This window comes from Salmo salar, chromosome 06 (assembly GCF_965601325.2).
Source record: "Salmo salar chromosome 06, fSalSal1, whole genome shotgun sequence".
NCBI lineage: Eukaryota > Metazoa > Chordata > Actinopteri > Salmoniformes > Salmonidae > Salmo > Salmo salar.
In genome coordinates, this window is record NC_138296.1 from 75539656 (window position 1) to 75559609 (window position 19954).

Genomic DNA, 19954 nt, shown 5'->3' on the forward strand with positions numbered 1-19954 from the left:
GGTCTAACTGGTAAATAAACAGAGAATAACCAACTCGAACTGTAAACAAAGCACCCTTTTCATATTATGCTCATTGAAAAAGATTTTGTCTTGCTTGACAGCTCACACATGCGTCATTACTCTAATGATTACCATAGAGATGGCATTCTGATTCGTCTGATTCGTCTCGTTCCTACTAAATCAATGAGAGGATCTTGCCTTGTTAGATTGGTTGTTATTTCCTATGGCACAGGAAATCGATTGAAATGCTGTTGTGTTGTGTGAGGATGAAGATTGAGAGGCAAAGACATACTCGGCTTTTATGTCCTTGTGTCTTACAGTCAGCAAAATACTAAATAAACCTGAAATGCACAGTGTGATGGAGGCTTCAGCATCGATGAAGGTGTTTAAATAGTCAAGTACATCGGATCCTTGCTAACAGTCCAAGTCTTTTCTGATAATGAAGGCATTGTCCCTCCGTAATCAAATTAAGTTAAGAAACATTGGCAACTTATTATCTTGTCTTTCATATACTGTGGGCCCACAGCCCTGCTAATAATAAAGCACCTAATCTATATCTAGCATGGCAGGCATGCTGCTCATAATGAATAAGCCTTTGGGGGAGTGTGTGTGTGTGTGTGTGTGTGTGTGTGTGTGTGTGTGTGTGTGTGTGTGTGTGTGTGTGTGTGTGTGTGTGTGTGTGTGTGTGTGTGTGTGTGTGTGTGTGTGTGTGTGTGTGTGTGTGTGTGGTGGAGGGGGTGAGTCATCCATCATCTACACTGACAGGCGGAGAGGGAGTTGCCATGGAGATTACAGTGTACCTCAGCAGTAATTCTGACTGACGTCGTGGTTGGCAGAACTCAGCCTCTGAGAGAGACACGCTGCACTGGGATTGTGCAATTAATATAATTAGACACATATACATACTGTGTATACACACACACATATACACTGAGTGTACAAAACATTAGGAACACCTGCTCTTTCCATGACATGACCAGGTGAATCCAGGTAAAAGCTATGATCCCTTATTGATGTCACTTGTTCAATCCACTTCAATCAATGTAGATGAAGGGGAGGAGACAGGTTAAAGAAGGATTTTTAAGCCTTGAGACAATTGAGAAATGGATTATGTATGTGTGCAAATCAGAGAGTGAATGGGCAAGACAAAATGTTTAAGTGCCTTTGAACAGGGTATGGTAGTAGGAGCCAGGCGCACCGGTTTGAGTGTGTCAAGAACTGCAACACTGCTGGGTTTTTTACTCTCAACAGTTTCCTGCGCGTATCAAGAATGGTCCACCACCCAAAGCACACCCAGCCAACTTGACACAACTGTGGGAAGCATTGGAGTCAACATGGGCCAGCATCCCTGTGGAACGATTTTGACACCTTGTAGAGTCCATGCCCCAACGAATTGAGGCTGTTCTGAGAGCAAAGTGGGGGGGTGTAACTCAATATTAGGAAGGTGTTCTTAATGTTTTGTTCACTCAGTATATATATATATATATATACACACACACATACACACACACAAGAGGCTAAAGGCATATTCATCTCTATGGATAAATGATTCTCTTCTAAAGATTGAAGCAGTCGGAAACAAGACATTCCAAAGCCTTATGACATCACAACAAGAAAGAACGCCCCTAAAGATTCTAGACTCCTTACAGATGTTTTTTTGTGGCATGGGAAAGAAAGCAGAAATGTCAACAGACTTTGTAAAGGGCAGATGGAGTGGTTAATGAATGCTGTAAGAGACGAATAACAGACATGGATATGGGTCTAGCACAGGATCACTATGATAGCGACTAAAACCATGATTTTATCTGTGTTCTGATCTCTCCTGGTTTTAGTCGGACTGTTATTAACATGATGGTTCAGTGAGGTTCAGAAGAGAAGGATCAGTCACCGGTCTCTGCAGAGCAGTGGACTGGACTGTATCCCACACAGGGAGCCACACAGCCTAAGCTGCAGTCTGTATGGGAAAGACATTGTGATTACAACACATGATCAGTCTCAGTCTCTGGCAATGTCCGCTGGTCCAGTCAAGTTCAGACAGTCTCTGGAGACAGAAGAGATAAAGCAATCAGACAGCAAACAGTCATAAATCCTGTCTGTTTCAAAACCTCCCACACACACTCAGACATTCAGGACGCACACACACACATGCACACACACACACATGCACACACACACACATGCACACACAATGCACACACACACGCACACACACACACAATTGGATTGTTGACTGGCACTAGCTGAACCTGTCATTCACCTTGGGAAGCGTTCTCTTTCTCTTTTGTCAATGGAATCCTTGAACATTAAGACAAGATGAAGGTGCCCTGTCACTTGTGGGATGGAGAATCATGTTAAGGATGGAGGACGCATTTCTTAACACTAAATCCAATCTTTTCTCCTTTACTGAAACCAAAAGGAAAAGAAGGCGAGGGGTAGAGGAGGAGAAATTGAGAGAGTGCTGCACGATGAGAAAGAAAAACATGTTGAAATATGAATAAGGCACCTGGTGAATGAATCTCAGAATGTGTCTACAGTATGTGGGTGTGTGTGGTGAACATGTGATGGGACAGGGGCAAGCATAACTATGGTATATGACGTGGATGATGATAACAATTACGATAATGATGTTGATAACGATTACGCTAATGACAACGATGGTGATCACAATTACGATAATGATAACGATGGCGATGATAATAACGATGACAATGATATTTTTGGGGACAGGTGTATTAATGACCCCTGTTTCTACCTACAGGTGTTTTGTGCCCCCCCTTCCCCAGAGAGCCCCGTGGTACAGGGAGGTCAGGAGGGGCCAGAGGGGCACTGGGCAGTGTGTCTGGACAGCAGGTACAGCCTGGCACAACGGATACACATCCAACACTGCCGGGTCTACTCTCTGGGGTGAGTACACACACACACAGGCACACACAGGCACACACACACACACACACACACACACACACACACACACACACACACACACACACACACACACACACACACACACACACACACACACACACACACACGCACACACACACACAAACATGCACACGAATGCATACACACCTCCACATGCACACACACACATCACGGGCACACACAAGCCCGCACGCGCACACAGAGGAACAGCCTGGCCCAAACCAATCACATCATATCTCTGGAGTGAGTGTCAAGTAATCTGGTGGCTATATTGCAGGTTATAAAGGTATTTGACCTTCCAGGAGAGGCTTTGTCCCTGCTGTATTTCCAGGGCCGAGCTGGACTGGCTGGGCTTGGCAGTGGCAGCATGGTAAAGTGGAGGGTTAAAGAGATTAAACCGCTGGAGGGCCTATTAATGTGGGTGTTGAGAGACAGCACAGGTGTGCTGACAGCTGCAGGGTTAGCAGTAAGCAGGCTCTGGACACTAAGAGGGACAGTAAAGGACAGTATAGGAGGGTAGAGGAGGGAAGAGGACGGTAGAGGACGGTAGAGGACAGTAGAGGAGCGTACAGGAGGGTAGAGGAGCGTAGAGGACGGTAGAGGGTAGAGGATGTAGAGGAGGGTACAGGAGGGTAGAGGAGGGTAGAGGAGGGTAGAGGACAGTAGAGGAGCGTACAGGAGGGTAGAGGAGCGTAGAGGACGGTAGAGGGTAGAGGACGTAGAGGAGGGTAGAGGAGGGTAGAGGACGGTAAAGGACGGTACAGGAGAGTAGAGGATGGTAGAGAAGGGTAGAGGACGGTAGAGGAGTGTAGACGAGTGTAGAGGAGGGTAAATGAGGGTAGAGGACGATGGAGGACGGTGGAGGAGGGTAGAGGAGGGTAGAGGAGGGTAGAGGACGGTAGAGGAGTGTAGAGGAGGGTAGAGGACGGTAGAGGAGGGTAGAGGAGGGTAGAGGAGCGTAGAGGACGGTAGAGGGTAGAGGAGGGTAGAGGAGGGTAGAGGAGGGTAGAGGAGGGTAGAGGAGGGTAGAGGAGCGTAGAGGACGGTAGAGGGTAGAGGAGGGTAGAGGAGGGTAGAGGAGGGTAGAGGAGGGTTGAGGACGGTAGAGGAGTGTAGAGGAGTGTAGAGGAGGGTAGAGGAGGGTTGAGGACGGTAGAGGAGTGTAGAGGAGAGTTGAGGACGGTAGAGGACGATAGGGGAGGATAAGGGAGGGTAAAGGACAGTAGAGGTCAGTAGAGGAGGCTAGAGGACGGTAGAGGAGAGTTGAGGACGGTAGAGGAGAGTTGAGGATGGTAGAGGAAGGTAGAGGACGGTAGAGGACGGTAGAGGAGGGTAGAGGAGGGTTGAGGACGGTAGAGGAGTGTAGAGGAGTGTAGAGGAGGGTAGAGGAGGGTTGAGGACGGTAGAGGACGGTAGAGGAGGGTTGAGGACGGTAGGGGAGGATAGGGGAGGGTGGAGGACGGTAGAGGTGGAGAGGACAGGTAGAGGTCAGGGTAGAGGAGGCTAGAGGACGGTAGAGGAGGAGTTGAGGACGGTAGAGGAGGGTTGAGGATGGTAGAGGAAGGTAGAGGACGGTAGAGGACGGTAGAGGAGGGTAGAGGAGGGTTGAGGACGGTAGAGGACGGTAGAGGTCGGTAGAGGAGGGTTGAGGACGGTAGAGGAGGATAAGGGAGGGTGGAAGACGGGAGAGGAGGGTTGAGGACGGTAGAGGACGGTAGAGGTCGGTAGAGGTCGGTAGAGGAGGGTAGGGAGGATAGGGGAGGGTAGAGGACGGTAGAGGTCGGTAGAGGACGGTAGGGTAGGATAGGGGAGGGTAGAGGACGGTAGAGGTCGGTAGAGGAGGGTTGAGGACGGTAGATGACGGTAGGGGAGGGTAGAGGACGGTAGAGGACGGTAGGGGAGGGTAGAGGACGGTAGAGGACGGTAGGGGAGGGTAGAGGACGGTAGAGGATGGTAGGGGAGGGTAGAGGACGGTAGAGGACGGTAGAGGTCGGTAGAGGAGGGTTGAGGACGGTAGGGGAGGATAAGGGAGGGTGGAGGACGGTAGAGGATGGAGGAGGACGGTAGGGGAGGATAGGAGAGTGTTGAGGACGGTGGAGGTCAGTAGAGGAGGGTAGAGGACGGTAGAGGAGGGTTGAGGACGGTAGAGGATGGAGGAGGACGGTAGAGGAGGGTAGAGGAGGGTAGAGGACGGTGGAGGTCAGTAGAGGAGGGTAGAGGACGGTAGAGGAGGGTTGAGGACAGTAGAGGAGGGTAGATGAGGGTAGAGGAGAGTACAAGACAGTATAGGAGGGTAGAGGAGGGTAGATGAGGGTAGAGGAGAGTACAAGACAGTATAGGAGGGTAGAGGAGGGTAGATGAGGGTAGAGGAGAGTACAAGACAGTATAGGAGGGTAGAGGAGGGTAGATGAGGGTAGAGGAGAGTACAAGACAGTATAGGAGGGTAGAGGAGGGTAGATGAGGGTAGAGGAGAGTACAAGACAGTATAGGAGGGTAGAGGTGAGGGGGGCGGGGCGGGGCGCAGGAATAATGGGGTGGGAATGCAGCAGTAGACCTTTAGGGATTACCCCTCACTGTTGGCTGTCTGCCTGTTAATAGCAAGGTCAAGGATCACATGAATTGGTTGGAGGGAAACATATCGGATTTGTTATTGGTGACTGATGAACACACACAGATACAAGTGAAATGCACACACATATACACACACACACAAACACACACACACATGACAAAGCTCCAGAGTAATTACCGGTCCGTACCATATCTACTAAAGTAATTTATCCTTTAGTCAAAAACGGACACTTTTCATAATGTTACTTGTAGTAATGCCCACTCATGTCAAAGTACGCTATAAAAGTGTATAATATACTGTATATATACCTGTCTGTATTGATCTAATGATCTGTGGGTTGGTTTTGTCTGCCACATTAGTTTGATGGACTCTTGTAATAGCAGATAAACAGGAGAATATCACCTACCTTATCACTCACATCAACACTGTGGGAGAGAGAGAGAGAAAGAGAGAAAGAGAGAGAGTTGGGTTAGAGAGAGAGAGAGGGGGGATGAGAGTGAGATAGCTTAGGAAGTACAGAACATCATTAAGCGCTGTGAGTTTTCCCTCTAATCGACCAGAGAATAATAAACCTGGAACTAGGGCCCAGATTTGGTCTTGGTCAGGAAAAGGTCAAGCCAACCATGATGAAAGCTGGTTTGTTCCTTCAGCATGGCTGTTCACATAACCTTTGGTCCTATATGTACAGAACTACCAGTTCCAGTGATATTTGAGGATACAAACTGTGGACAAGTGTATTTTATAGTGGAGAGAGAGACAGCCACGAAGGTATTGCACCATGAAACCAATGGGACCTTGCCACACATCTGGAAAGTATTGGAGAGAGAGAGAGAGAGAGAAAACGAGAGAGAGCGGGAGAGAGCGAGTGAGAGAGAGATTAGGGAAACAATATAAATAGGTACATTTCACTAAGGGGGCATTCTACAACAGTTCTGAATATGTGACCTCACACAACCTGCATCCTTCATAAAAGAAGTCATAAATCATGACCATCCTTTTAGAGCACTTGATACACTACATGACCAAAATAATTCACCTCGTCATTCTACGTCATGGAAATAGCAAATGTTCCTCATGTTTTGTACACTCAAGTATGTGGACACCTGCTCGTTGAACATCTCATTCCAAAATCATGGGCATTAATATTGAGTTGGTCCTCCCCTTTGCTGCGATAACAGCCTCCACTCTTCTGGGAAGGCTTTCCACTAGATGTTGGAACATTGCTGCGGGGACTTCCATTCAGCCACAAGAGCATTAGTGAAGTCGGGCACTGATGTTAGGCGATCAGGCCTGGCTCGCAGTCGGTGTTCCATTTCATCCCAAAGGTGTTCAATGGGGTTGAGGTCAGGGCTCTGTGCAGGCCAGTCAAGTTCTTCCACACGGATCTTGAAAATCTATTTCTGTGTCACGCCCTGACCTTAGAGATCCTTTTTATTCTCTATTTTGGTTAGGTCAGGGTGTGACTAGGGTGGGTACTCTAGTTTTGTATTTCTATGTTGGCCTGATATGGTTCCCAATCAGAGGCAGCTGTATCTCGTTGTCTCTGATTGGGGATCATATTTAGGCAGCCTTTTCCCACCTGTTGTTTGTGGGATCTTATTTTGAGTCAGTGCATGTAGCACCTCTGTCGTCACGGTTTGTTGGTTGTTTCTTTTTTTTTTTGGTTGTAAAGTTTCACTAAAATAAAATGTGGAACTCAGATCACGCTGCACCTTGGTCCTTCTCTACACTCAATCCTGACATTCTGTATGGACCTCACTTTGTGCACGGGGGCATTGCCATGCTGAAACAGGAAAGGGTCGGCACAAAGTTGGAAGCACAGAATCATCTAGAATGTCATTGTATGCTGTAACGTTAAGATTTCCGTTCACTGGAACTAAGGGGCCTAGCCCGAACCATGAAAAACAGCCCCAGACAATTATTCCTCCTCCACCAAACTTTATAACACTCCAGCCGACACTTTGCGCTTGGTGATTTTAGGCTTGGGTGCAGCTGCTCGGCCATGGAAACCCATTTCATGAAGCTCCCGACAAACAGTTATTGTGTTGATGTTGCTTCCACAGGCAATTTGGAACTTAGTGAGTGTTGCAACCAAGGACAGGCGATTTTTACGAGTTACGCACTTCAGCACTTGGCGATCCTGTTCTGTGAGCCTGTGTGGCCTACCACTTCGCGGTTGAGCTGTTGTTGCCCCGGTCAGCTGCCCCAGTTGACCGGGGCAGTTCTAGCAGGGCAGAAATTTGATGAACTGACTTGTTGGAAAGGTGGTATCCTATGACGGTGCCACGTTGAAAGTCACTGAGCTCTATGGGCCATTCTATTGCCAATGTTTGTCTATGGAGATTGCATGGCTGTGTGCTCGATTTTACACACCTGTCAGGGTATGGCTGAAATAGCCGAATCCACAAATTTGAAGGGGTGTCCACATACTTTTGTTTATATACTGTATATTACCATCTGAAGACGAGCCAGGATCATATCTAAGCTCCTCCAACCAAGCTCTGACTAATACAATAATAACAAACAGCCCACATCAGCAGAGGAAACTGTGCTCTGCTCTCATAAATAAAAAAAGTAATAAATACCTGCAACAGTAAATCAACCAGGGTCGTGTTCTGAAAAGTAATATTTCAGGAGAGGTCATTAAAATGACATTAGAAGTTATACCCCTGAGTATCTCTCCCTCTTTCCTGTCCCCAGTCCGTGGCCTAGATTTCTCTCTTTCCTTCTCTGTCTCTCTCTTTCTCTGTCTCTCTCTTTCTCTCTCTGCCTCTGTCTCTCTATCTATCTCACTTACACATACACAAACACACACATGTCTGTAGATAGTTGGTTGTCATGCTGTAGCCAGGAATGTCTGGTATTTTATCCCCAGGAGAATTGTGTCCTTCTTTACCTAATAACCCCCCCCCCCCCACCCCAGTCCACCCAACACTACGCTCCACTGCTCCAAATTAAGATTTGTCAAACACAAATGTGAAATCTCATAGTGTGTCTGTGCGTGTGTGTGTGTGCGCTACGTCTCATGCGTGCTGTTAAACGAGGCGTGAGTGGCGGTGCCCAGGCAGGATGAGCAGATGTTCTTTCATTGGCCTGGCGCATCGCATGGGGGACCATGGTGTGATTTCACACATGAAATATCAAGGACCCATACTTTACCCCATCTCTACTTCCGTTTCACATTCTATCCATCCCTTTCCTCCCTCCCACCACTCTAGTTTTCTGTCTGTCTTTCACTCCCTTTCTGTTTCTCTCTCTCTTTTTCTCTCCCTCTATTCCTGCCCTGGAGGTGTAGCACACAGAGCAGAACCGCTGTGTGTTAGTGGAGTCACTCAGCCATTCCCCTAATGCAGTCCCCAGTCCCACAGTCCTCATCCCCAGTCCCACGGTCCTCATCCCCAGTCCCACGGTCCTCATCCCCAGTCCCACGGTCCTCATCCCCAGTCCCATTGTCCTCATCCCCAGTCCCACGGTCCTCATCCCCCAGTCCCACGGTCCTCATCCCCCAGTCCCACGGTCCTCATCCCCCAGTCCCACGGTCCTCATCCCCAGTCCCACGGTCCTCATCCCCCAGTCCCATAGTCCTCATTATCAGTCCCATAGTCCTCATCCCCAGTCCCATAGTCCTCATCCCCAGTCCCATAGTCCTCATCCCCAGTCCCATAGTCCTCATCCTCAGTCCCATAGTCCTCATCCCCAGTCCCATAGCCCTCATCCCCAGTCCCATAGTCCTCATCCCCAGTCCCATAGTCCTCATCCCCAGTCCCATAGTCCTCATCCCCAGTCCCATAGTCCTCATCCTATGTCCCATATTCCTCATCCTCAGTCGGATAGTCTTCATCCTAAGTCCCATAGTCCTCATCCTCAGTCCCGTAGTCCTCATCCTCAGTCCCATAGTCCTTATCCTCAGTCCCATAGTCCTCATCCCATCCCATAGTCCTCATCCTCAGTCCCATTGTCTTCATCCTCAGTCCCATAGTCCTCATCCTCAGTCCCATAGTCCTCATCCTCAGTCCCATAGTCCACCCGTGTGTCATAACCCCCCACCCCCGACACACACACACACACACCTTTGTGGTTGTCATGACACCACGGTCAACAGGGAATCCACTATAATCCCCATGTTTGAAGAACTGTTCTCTTTCCTCTGACACAGCAGCGGTTCTGTCTTTCCTGGCTTTCACCACACAGTCTTGTGGGACAGAGGATAACTACCTGCAGACACTGTATGATTACCACCCTCTTCTATCAGACATGTAATCCAGGGAAGCAAACAGACAGACATGGGCTGCATCCCAAATGGCACCCTATTCTCTGTATAGTGCACTACTTTTGACCATGGCCCTTAGAGACCTTAATCTGTCGTTCTGCCCCTGAACAAGGCAGTTATGCTAGGCCGTCATTGAACATAAGAATTTGTTCTTAACTGACTTGCCGAGTTAATTAAAGGTAAAATATATATATATATATATATATAAAAAGGGAATAGGGAGCCATTTGGTACGCACACAGAGTCACCATTGACAGTACTTAGTCTTTTCCCCCATCCTCTCATGAAAACAGCAAGCCCTGTCATCTGAAGTATCTTTTGACTAAAACAATAGTGAAGAACGAGCCATTCTCCTGGTAGGGCCTGCTATGATACCATTAGTTGTTGTGTTAACTGAATCATTTAGCAGAAAGAGTAACAGAGATGTCTGAAGGCAGCATTCCCCTCCCTGCCCTTACCTCTCTCATCTCATCCCTGCATCCCCCTCCTAAACGCATGATTCTCTATGGGGGACCAGAGTAGCTCATCCATGAGAAATTAGCTTTGAGAGATACTCCCTGAGCCACAATTACTGTACAGGGATACAGCGAGCCACATCACAAACAACACACTCAGATACACAGACAGGGAGATGGAGATAGAGTCAAGGAGAGAGCGAGAGAGAGAGAGAGAGAGAGATAGAGAGAGAAGTCTGCCTGCAATGATTTATAGATGACAAGGAGCTTTCAGTGAAAGAGGAAAAGAGTGAGAAGAGAAGAAAGGGTGGAGAGAGAAAAGAAGAGAGAAAAGGGAGATGCTGGCTCTGATGCTCGTTGGATGTGTCAGGGCTTGAAAACTATCAGGGAAACCCAGCCGCGAGCTGCCCAGTGACACGAGCCTACACTCTTAGAAAAAAGGTGCTAAGTAGAACCATACAAGGTTCTTCAGTTTGTCCCCATAGGGGAACCTTTTTTTCTAGGAAGAACCGTTAGATTATAAAATGGTTCTTGGTTGAATCCTATGCAGAGGGTTCTATCTAGAACCCTCTATGTAGTGTTCTTCAAAGAACCCCCTGTATATTGTTCTACCTGGAACCCTCTATGAAGGGTTCTGCTTAGAGCACTCTGAAGGGTTCTACCAAGAACCATTTTATAATCTAACGGTTCTTCCTAGAACCCTCTATGAACGGTCCCACCAGCCTTATTAGCCTTTTCAATTGTATTATTTATGACTATATATTACATACATCATAACGCCTTTCTTTGATGGCCAAGTTATCTCCTGGTTTACAGGCCACATCAGGCCTGCAAGTCCCATTATGCTGGTTTGCAAAGTGATGGGCAATTCCTATTGGAATCCAGCCAGAGTTAGGATATCCAAAAGTGGAATTGTTAATCACCTGCAACTTCCATTCAGAATGACTGCCAGGGTAGGGTAAATTGAACATTGAGACTACCTCAATCATCTAAACTGGAACAACTATCTCAGTAACGGGTGCAATAAATCCAACAGACTGGATTAGTTTAGAAAACGGTGTTATTTATATTTGTATAGAATTAAAGTTATTAACCAATCAATGTAAATGCAAAAACACAGACATTAAAGTAAAACAAACTATTCTGAAAATCTCCCTGCAATAAAACATGCTGGGAAATATTATATATGGTTCTGTGAAGAACACTTCTTTCCTTCCAAAGAATCGACAAAGAACCCTTTCTTCCAAAAACGGTTCTTAGGATGTTAAAGGTTCTAGATAGAACAATTTGCCTTACAAAGAACCCTTGTCTTCCAAAAAGGGTTCTTCTGATCGAACGGGTTCTTGGTAGAACCCTATCCCTCCACAAATAACTATTTTGGAATAATTTTTCCTTAGAGTGTACCAGACAAGGTAAATGCCTTCTATGCTCACTTTGAGGCAAGCAACACTGAACCATGCATGAGAGCACCAGCTATCCCGGACGACTGTGTGATCACGCTCTCTGTAGCCAATGTAAGACCTTTAAACAGGTTAACATTCACAAGGCCGCTGGGCCAGATGGATTATCAGAACGCATACTCAGAGTATGCGCTGACCAACTGGCGAGTGTCTTCACTGACATTTTCAACCTCTCCCTGACTCAGTCTGTAGTACCTACATGTTTCAAGCAGACCACCATAGTCCCTGTGCCCAAGAACGCCAAGCACTCACTTCCAAGCACGCACTTCTGTAGCCATGAAATTCTTTGAAAGGCTGGTCATGGCTCACATCAACACCATCATCCCAGACGCCCTGGACCCACTCCAATTCACATACCGCCCCAACAGAATCACAGATGACACAATCTCCTTTGTACTCCACACTGACCTTTCCCACCTGGACAAAAGGAACACCTATGTGAGAATGCTGTTCATTGACTACAGCTCCATGTTCAACATCATAGTGCCTTCCAAGCTCATCACTAAGTTAAGGACCTTGGGACTGAACACCAGCCTCTGCAACTGGATCCTGAACTTCCTGACGGGATGTGCATGTGTGCTTAGTCCCCTCCTGTGCTCCCTGTTCACCCATGACTGCGTGGCCACGCATGACTCCAACACCATCATTAAGTTTGCTGACGGTGGTTGGCCTGATCACCGATGACAATGAGACAGCATAAAGGGAGGAGGTCAGAGACCTGGCAGTGTGGTGCTAGGACAACAACCTCTTCTTCAACGTCAGCAAGATAAAGGAGCTGATCGCGGACAACTGGAAACAGAGGACCGAGCACACCCCCATTCACATCGACAGGTCTGTAGTGGAGCGAGTCAAGAGCTTCAAGTTCCTTGGTGTCCACATCACTAAGGATCTTTCATGCTCCACACACACCAACACAATCGTGAAGAGGCCACGACAACACCTCTTCCCCCTCAGAAGGCTGAAAAGATTTGGCATGGGGCCTCAAATACTCAAATAATTCTACAGCTGCACCATTGAGAGCATATCGACTATCTGCATCACCGCTTGGTATGGGAACTGCTTGGCATCCGACTGCAAGGCGCTACAGAGGGTAGTGTGTACTGCCCAGTACATCACCCGGGCCGAGCTCCCTGCCATCCAGGACCTCTATACCAGGCGGTGTCAGAGGAAGCTCTAAATATTTTCAAAGACTCCAGCCATCCAAGTCATAGCCAAGTTATCGTTACTTATTGTGTGTTTATTATTGCTTGTATTATTACGTGTCATTAGTTTTATATTGTTTCTCTATTTTCTTTCTCTCTGCATTGTTGGGAAGGGCCAGTAAGTATTTCATTGTTAGTCTACACCATTTTTTTTTCAAATCATGTGACAAATAACATTTGATTTGATTTTGATTTGATTTGAAGAGAGAGCCCACTGGGCACACACTGGTTGAATCAACGTTGTTTCCAAGTCATTTCAATGAAATTACATTGAACCAATGTGGAATGGACATTTAATTGAAGTTTGTGCCCAGTGGGAAAAGAGGGAAGAGAGGGAGGGGCAAAACAAGCCTTTGTCAGTCTTGAAAACAATCAAGAAAAAATCTAATATTTTTCTGCTCATATCCATACTTTCAGCCTTCCATTGAATTATTAATTGAGCTGCTGAAGTGAGCAATACTTTTCCGCTCCATCAGATGTACAAACAGAAGTCCTTATACAATATGCCATATATAATTCTATCTGTAGCCATCCACTCAACCATCCATCAAATATGCTGTATATAACCTCTCTCTGTGTTTATCTCTCTTCCTCCCTCCCCTCTCTCTCTACCATAGGTTGGGTATGGAGGATAAGACTCTGGAGCGCTCTCTGGCCAGGGCGGGCTGTGAAGTGCACTGTTTTGACCCCAGTCTTAGGCAGGCCCACCTACAGGAGTCAGACATGTGGCTCCACCGTCTCTCCGTAGACTGGAGGGACCCCAACCCAGCCATCCCCGCCCAACGACAGCACAGCAACACCAAGAAACTGGCCACCATTCTCAATGACTTTGGACACAGACAGGTCAGAATGCACAGAGAGAGGAGAAGGGGTTTATGGGTAAAGGGAGATTGCAAATGGGCCAATGTGGCCTGAGTCAGACATAACGAATAACTCATGTATGGGATTATACCCAGAGAGTACACAGTGCCCTCCATATTTATTGGGACAGTGAAGCATTTTTTATTATTTTGGCTCTATACTTCAAAAGTTTGGATTCAAACGATAGCTATAAGGTTAAAGTGTATACTGTCTGCTTTAATTTGAGTGTATTTTCATAAATATTGAGTGAACCATTGAGAAATTACAGCACTTTTTGTACATTATTCACGATTCATTCAGGATTATCCGTAATCATGGTAGCATCCACATTCATGTAGAAGTGTTTAGAAACATATTCTATTCTTATTTACAATAAAAGTGACTCCAAAATGACACAATACATTAATTTCTATTGGGCATAAAATAATCTGAAACACAAAATAAATAGAAAATAAATCCAACAAATCTGTAGAGTCATTGTGTGCTATCAATACCGGACTAAATACTTAACTTTTGTCTACTTTAATAGACATATATGTGAATTTATTCAATACTTTTGCTCCCCTAAAATGTGGGGACTATGTACAAAAAGTGCTGTAATTTCTAAACCGTTTACCCATTATAGATAAAAATAGCCTCAAGTTAAACTTGCCAGTCTAATCCTTTGGAGTATAGAGTAATTATCCCAATAATGACAGATGGCACTCTATGTACATAATACAGTAACAACATACTCCACTACCAGCATCCAGCACACAATATACAGTACCTGTCTTTTACAGTATATCATATACATGACCACAATACACACAACCCACACAATAGTCACTACAAAAGTCACCATAAAAACAAACCAAAATTACTTATTTTCCTCACTTCAACCAGAAAAGTCTATAAGAAAATGGATCTGTTCTCTCCCTATGAGCTGAGAGGTTGAACTTTAGTATGGCTTGTTGACTCCTGCAGCTCTACTGCTCATCATTCATTCCTCCAATGTCTCCTCTTGCACTGGAGGGCAGAAAAGTCACTTATAGTTATGGCTTTCCTCCTTTAAACATTATCATTCAAAATATTAAGTCCCCCAGGGCTCTGTGTTCGGCCTCATCAGATATGGATCTGCATACAAGATCAACGACATCCACATGCACACACACGCACGCACGCATGCACGCACGCGCACACACGCACACACACACACACACGCACACGCACACATGCACACACGCACACACGCACACGCACACACGCACACAGACATACACGCACAAACAATAAGCCAGCGGTGCGTGTGTAGAACGGCGCCCTTCCCTAAATACAGCAATAGTATGCATAGTATTCAGGTGAGAATAGAAGTATTCAGGCGAGGGCCTCCCGAGTGGCACGGTGGTCAAAAGCTGTGCCACTAGAGATCCTGGTTCGAGTCCAGGCTCTGTCGCAGCCGGCCGCGACTGGGAGACCCATGGGGCGGCGCACAATTGGCCCAGCGTCGACTCGGTTAGGGAAGGGTTTGGCCGGCAGGGATGTTCTTGTCCCATCGCGCTCTAGAGACTCCTGTGGCGGGCCGGGCCCAATGAACGCTGACACGGTCGCCAGGTGTTTCCTCCAACACATTGGTGCGGCTGGCTTCCGGGTTAAGTGGGCATTGTGTCAAGAAGCAGTGCGGCTCGGCTGGGTTGGCTGGGTTGTTTTTCGGAAGACACACTGCTCTCGACCTTCTCCTCTCCTGAGTCCGTATGGCAGTTTCAGCGATGGGACAAGACTAACTACCAATTGGATACCACAAAATTGGGGAGAAAAAGGGAGAAAAAATAAATACAAATTATTCGGGCGAGATCCCAGCTATTCATCCTGTGGAAGGACTTAGTCTTTGATGAGGACTTGATAATTCAAGTTTGTGGAAGTTGTATAGTGGAAAGGAGTTTACAGTTGATGTGAAATCAGTGCTGTAAAAAGAAGGTTTGGGTTGATACTCCCACACAGATAATCAATCTACCTCAGCAGAATTCATCTGACTTAATTTATTTGTGCTGCTCTCGTTTTGTGAATTCTAACCTCTCACTGCATTTTCCAGAAGGCAGGTTACCTCAGTCTAATTCATCACTCTGTTTTTTCTCTCCTTTTTTGCATGAGCAACAGTTTAATCAGTGCAAATTTAAATCAGGCTCTTGAGCAGAATGCCAACAAGCCACGCACCGGCGCCTAGCATTAGCAAGTCCATGCTTAGAGGCGTCAGCCATTAATTCCTCTTTTGGAACCAGAAACAAAGCTCACTATACCATACACATTAGTGTGAGAGAAATAATTAAGACGTGTGGGTGCGTGTTCGTGTGTGTCTGTGTGTGTGACAGATAAAGAACAGACCACATCCCTGTACCTGCTTTAGATGCAAAGCAACACACACATCTCCATACTGGGATTTTTTTAATGTGAGTACACAGCATGCTAAAGAAACAAGCGTTTGTCTTTCTTCTCTCTGGCTTTGTTACAGAAGAATAGCATGGAGAACTGATGAGCCGCTTCTAAAGGTCAAAATATGCATTAGTTTGTGTTCCTTATCGGTGATTACACAGCTCATAAATGAGTCATACCCGCTCTGGTCAGCATCAGAGGCTATCTCCATGGGGATGAACACACCAATTCAACAGTCCTTCAGATCTCATGCAAATTGATTTGCTTTCTCCTAATGCACAATAGAAAAACAATCAGAGACACTCTTTCTGACAATCAGGTCACTTCTCAATGTCTCACATCCACACTGTCACAAGAGGGATACGCAGCTTTTAACATGGCTTCCATTGTATGACTCCTCCACAGTGCAAGCCTTTCCTCAACATGCTTAGGGTTAGTGTTATCATGCAGTTGTGGGGGACAGTTTGGAAACAGAACAGGCCCTGGACCAGTTGTTAGGGGAGGCTGTGAGAGTCTAAACAGAACCTCTCTCTCTCTCCTGATCCCATTGAAGTGTAATTAAATGTCTACTCATTACGATGGTCTCTGGAGAGGCCTGTTTCAGATATGTCTCCCCCTGCCTCACATCCACTAATTAAAGAACACAAAATACTTCATCTCTGCTTGATACAATCATAGAAATCACACAGGCAGGAAATACATCCCTGTAGCCCCGCTTATCTGTGTACTGTGTTGTATCAAAATACATCCCTGTAGCCCCGCTTATCTGTGTACTGTGTTGTATCAAAATACATCCCTGTAGCCCCGCTTATCTGTGTACTGTGTTGTATCAAAATACATCCCTGTAGCCCCGCTTATCTGTGTACTGTGTTGTATCAAAATACATCCCTGTAGCCCCGCTTATCTGTGTACTGTGTTGTATCAAAATACATCCCTGTAGCCCCGCTTATCTGTGTACTGTGTTGTATCAAAATACATCCCTGTAGCCCCGCTTATCTGTGTACTGTGTTGTATCAAAATTGTCATAAACACATGTAAGCATTGTGACAAATTTGGGGGTAGAGTTGGACTCTTGTGATAGTCAGCCCAACAGCTTTAAACCATTATGCCAAGAGGTTCGAGCCTTTTGATGAAGTTGCTGGTATTTTGGGCTATAAAGGACGCCACAATAAGTTCTGCAAAAACTGCAATTAGCCGCTGAAAGAAATCATTATGGGCCTATTAGTTAGACTCAAGTGTCAGTTTCCATTTATAAAGGTTCATCAGAGGTCAGATAACTTGTTTGTTCACACCAAACGATCAGCTTTCCTCAAAAGCGTTTAGAAATGAATTCATTCTTCTGTTTGATGGCTGAACGGATTTCATTCCAGCGGAAGGCCGACTCAACTCATTGAATATTGTCTGCAGTTTCTCTCTGACTGGGATGTAAAGTTCCTCTCTTATCACAAAGAGATAACAGGGTCTCTGGGTTCTCAGTGATTCTGTTGAAGACATCACCTTTGGCAGTGGTTAAAAATAGTGTGTAGGTGGCTGTGCATTTATCGGCTTAAACCACGTTGAGCCAGCAGGCTGTGAACAGTGAACATACTCTCTGTTTTTCCTCTCATTAAAAAGATGGAGTGATTCTGACCTCCTTCCTCTTGAGCCTGAGGGACCACAATTACTTTACTGCCTGACAGAGACTTCACAACTACAGGTCTGGGCTGAGTGTGACTTCACAACTAAAAGTCTGGGCTGAGTGTGTGGCCCAAAGGTAAAAGGCGATGGTAGACATGTTTTGCTGTTCTGCAACTCCATAACAATATATCCAGACTGCAGGGGAACAGAGGATGAGACAAGAGGAGGAAGTGGTTGTTTAATTAGCTTCAATCCTCGCTTGCCAGGCTTTATAGCAATGCTATAAGCCTACAGTGTTTAAGACACAAAGCTAGGAACTAGACAAGGCTACTGCTGACCTTGGGAGAAGGCAGACTGAGGCATAGCCTCACTAAACGACTAGATAAAAGCTCCTTCCATCTCCAACACCCATCGGGCTCACTGAACCTCCCTCGGTAGACCCCAATTCAGGCCAAACCACCATGCACCCACCCACCTACCCTCCCTCCCCAAATCCATGAGTTATTGCCCTACTTCCAATCCTCCCTGTCAAGGTAGTTTCTGTCTGCATATCTCTATTCCTCTCACACACACACACACCGTTTAGTGCCGCTACTTCTGCACAGCGATCGGAGATCTCTTCAGAGATGTGTGGGGCCATATGGAGATGCTCACGCAAGACTGCCGCTTTTCGAGGGCTCACAATTTCTCATACTAGGAAAACGAAGGGCAGATGAGCTGCCGGTGGTGTGGGCTTAGGGGACATCGAGAGGGATATGTTGTGATGTCCGTGGGATTTGCCTTGCATGCCAGTTGATGACACATCAGGGAGAAGAAAGCTGTCAAATAGAATTAAGTTATTGAAAGTAGCCCATTCAATACACACCCTGAGAAAAGTATATCTTGAGTAGAACCATTCTGGGATTTGTAAGACCTTCATAGCCTGCACACACACATGGGGAAGGGGGGGGGGGGGGGGTCATAACATCCCTGTTGGTTAGGGCAGTTCCATTGGGAGACCCAGAGACAGAGAGCACTTCATTCTGACTAGTTCTATCTGGGGGAATAGCTGCTTTTATGAAGGCTTGGAATGTGGGGAGAAAAGGGATTTCCGCAGTCACTAAAGAAATATAAGGGTTGTGTAAAGTCTTGTTAGCCCTTTGTTAGAGGGATGGAGTGGATATTGGATATGGGCTGTCAGAGAGCCAGCCAGCTAAAGTTATTTTACTCTAGCCATTGAAGAAGTGTTTTTCTGTTCGACAGAAATACTTGCATTAGCGTAACACTAGTGTGCTGGAAGATAAATATGATTGGTTTGTGGAAAGTTTGGGTCAACTATTGACAAATATTATTGGCAGCATTGGAAGTTGCCAATGGTGATGTCATGAGGCCATGAGGCAATCTGCCAATGTGAGTGTAGTAAGGTACACAGGAGACAATAAATTGGTGAAATAAAATGGCAAAAGCAAAGAGAAGCTCTTTCATTAATAAGGCTTTGAAACAGTATGGGTTCAAGGAGTTGATATGACATCAGAAACATTACAGCACATTTAAAGGCCCAGTGCAGTCAAAAACATGATTTTTCTGTGTTTTATATATATTTCCACACTATGAGGTTGGAATAATACTGTGAAATTATGACAATGCCATTTTAGTGTAATTGCTGTTTGAAAAGACCGCCTGAAATGTCAGCTTCTTTTGGTGGGAGTTTTGGCCTTCCATGGTGACATCACCATACGGACCAATAAGAAAGAAAGTTCCAAACCTCTCTACCAATAACATATCATTTTCAGATTTTCCCTCCCCACTCAAAACCACTCCCTGACAGGCCTATAAAAATTATTGCTTGAGAAATTGCTCTGCTAAGAAGCATTTTAATTGAGAAATAAAAATCACAGTAAGGTACTTAATTGTTACCCAGAAGTTATTTAATAGTGAGATAAAAACGGCTGCATTAGACCTTTAAATGGCGGCCCAAGGCCTAATATACAATATGTGCATGAAAGTAGCCCATGCATATGATGACTCAGTAAGATCATATCCTGAGACCATTATTAACATTAATGTTAATGCATCTCTCCTTCTCCTCTTCACAGACCTTATACCATATTCACCCTCTCCCCGGCATATCCTCCCTCCTCCTCTACTCAGACACATCCTTTCTTCTACTTGTCCTTCAACCAACCTTCTCTCTCCCTCTTTGC

General features: G+C 46.0%; 1 protein-coding gene across 1 annotated transcript in view; it reads left to right on the top strand.

The window, feature by feature from the left end:
• Positions 1–19954, top strand: part of mettl24 (methyltransferase like 24) — a 54210-nt gene that overhangs the window by 30000 nt on the left and 4256 nt on the right. Inside the window, exons 3-4 of the mRNA XM_014205523.3 lie at positions 2759–2904; positions 13502–13727. Coding sequence (XP_014060998.2) covers positions 2759–2904; positions 13502–13727 — 372 coding nt within the window. The remainder of the gene's footprint in view (positions 1–2758; positions 2905–13501; positions 13728–19954) is intronic.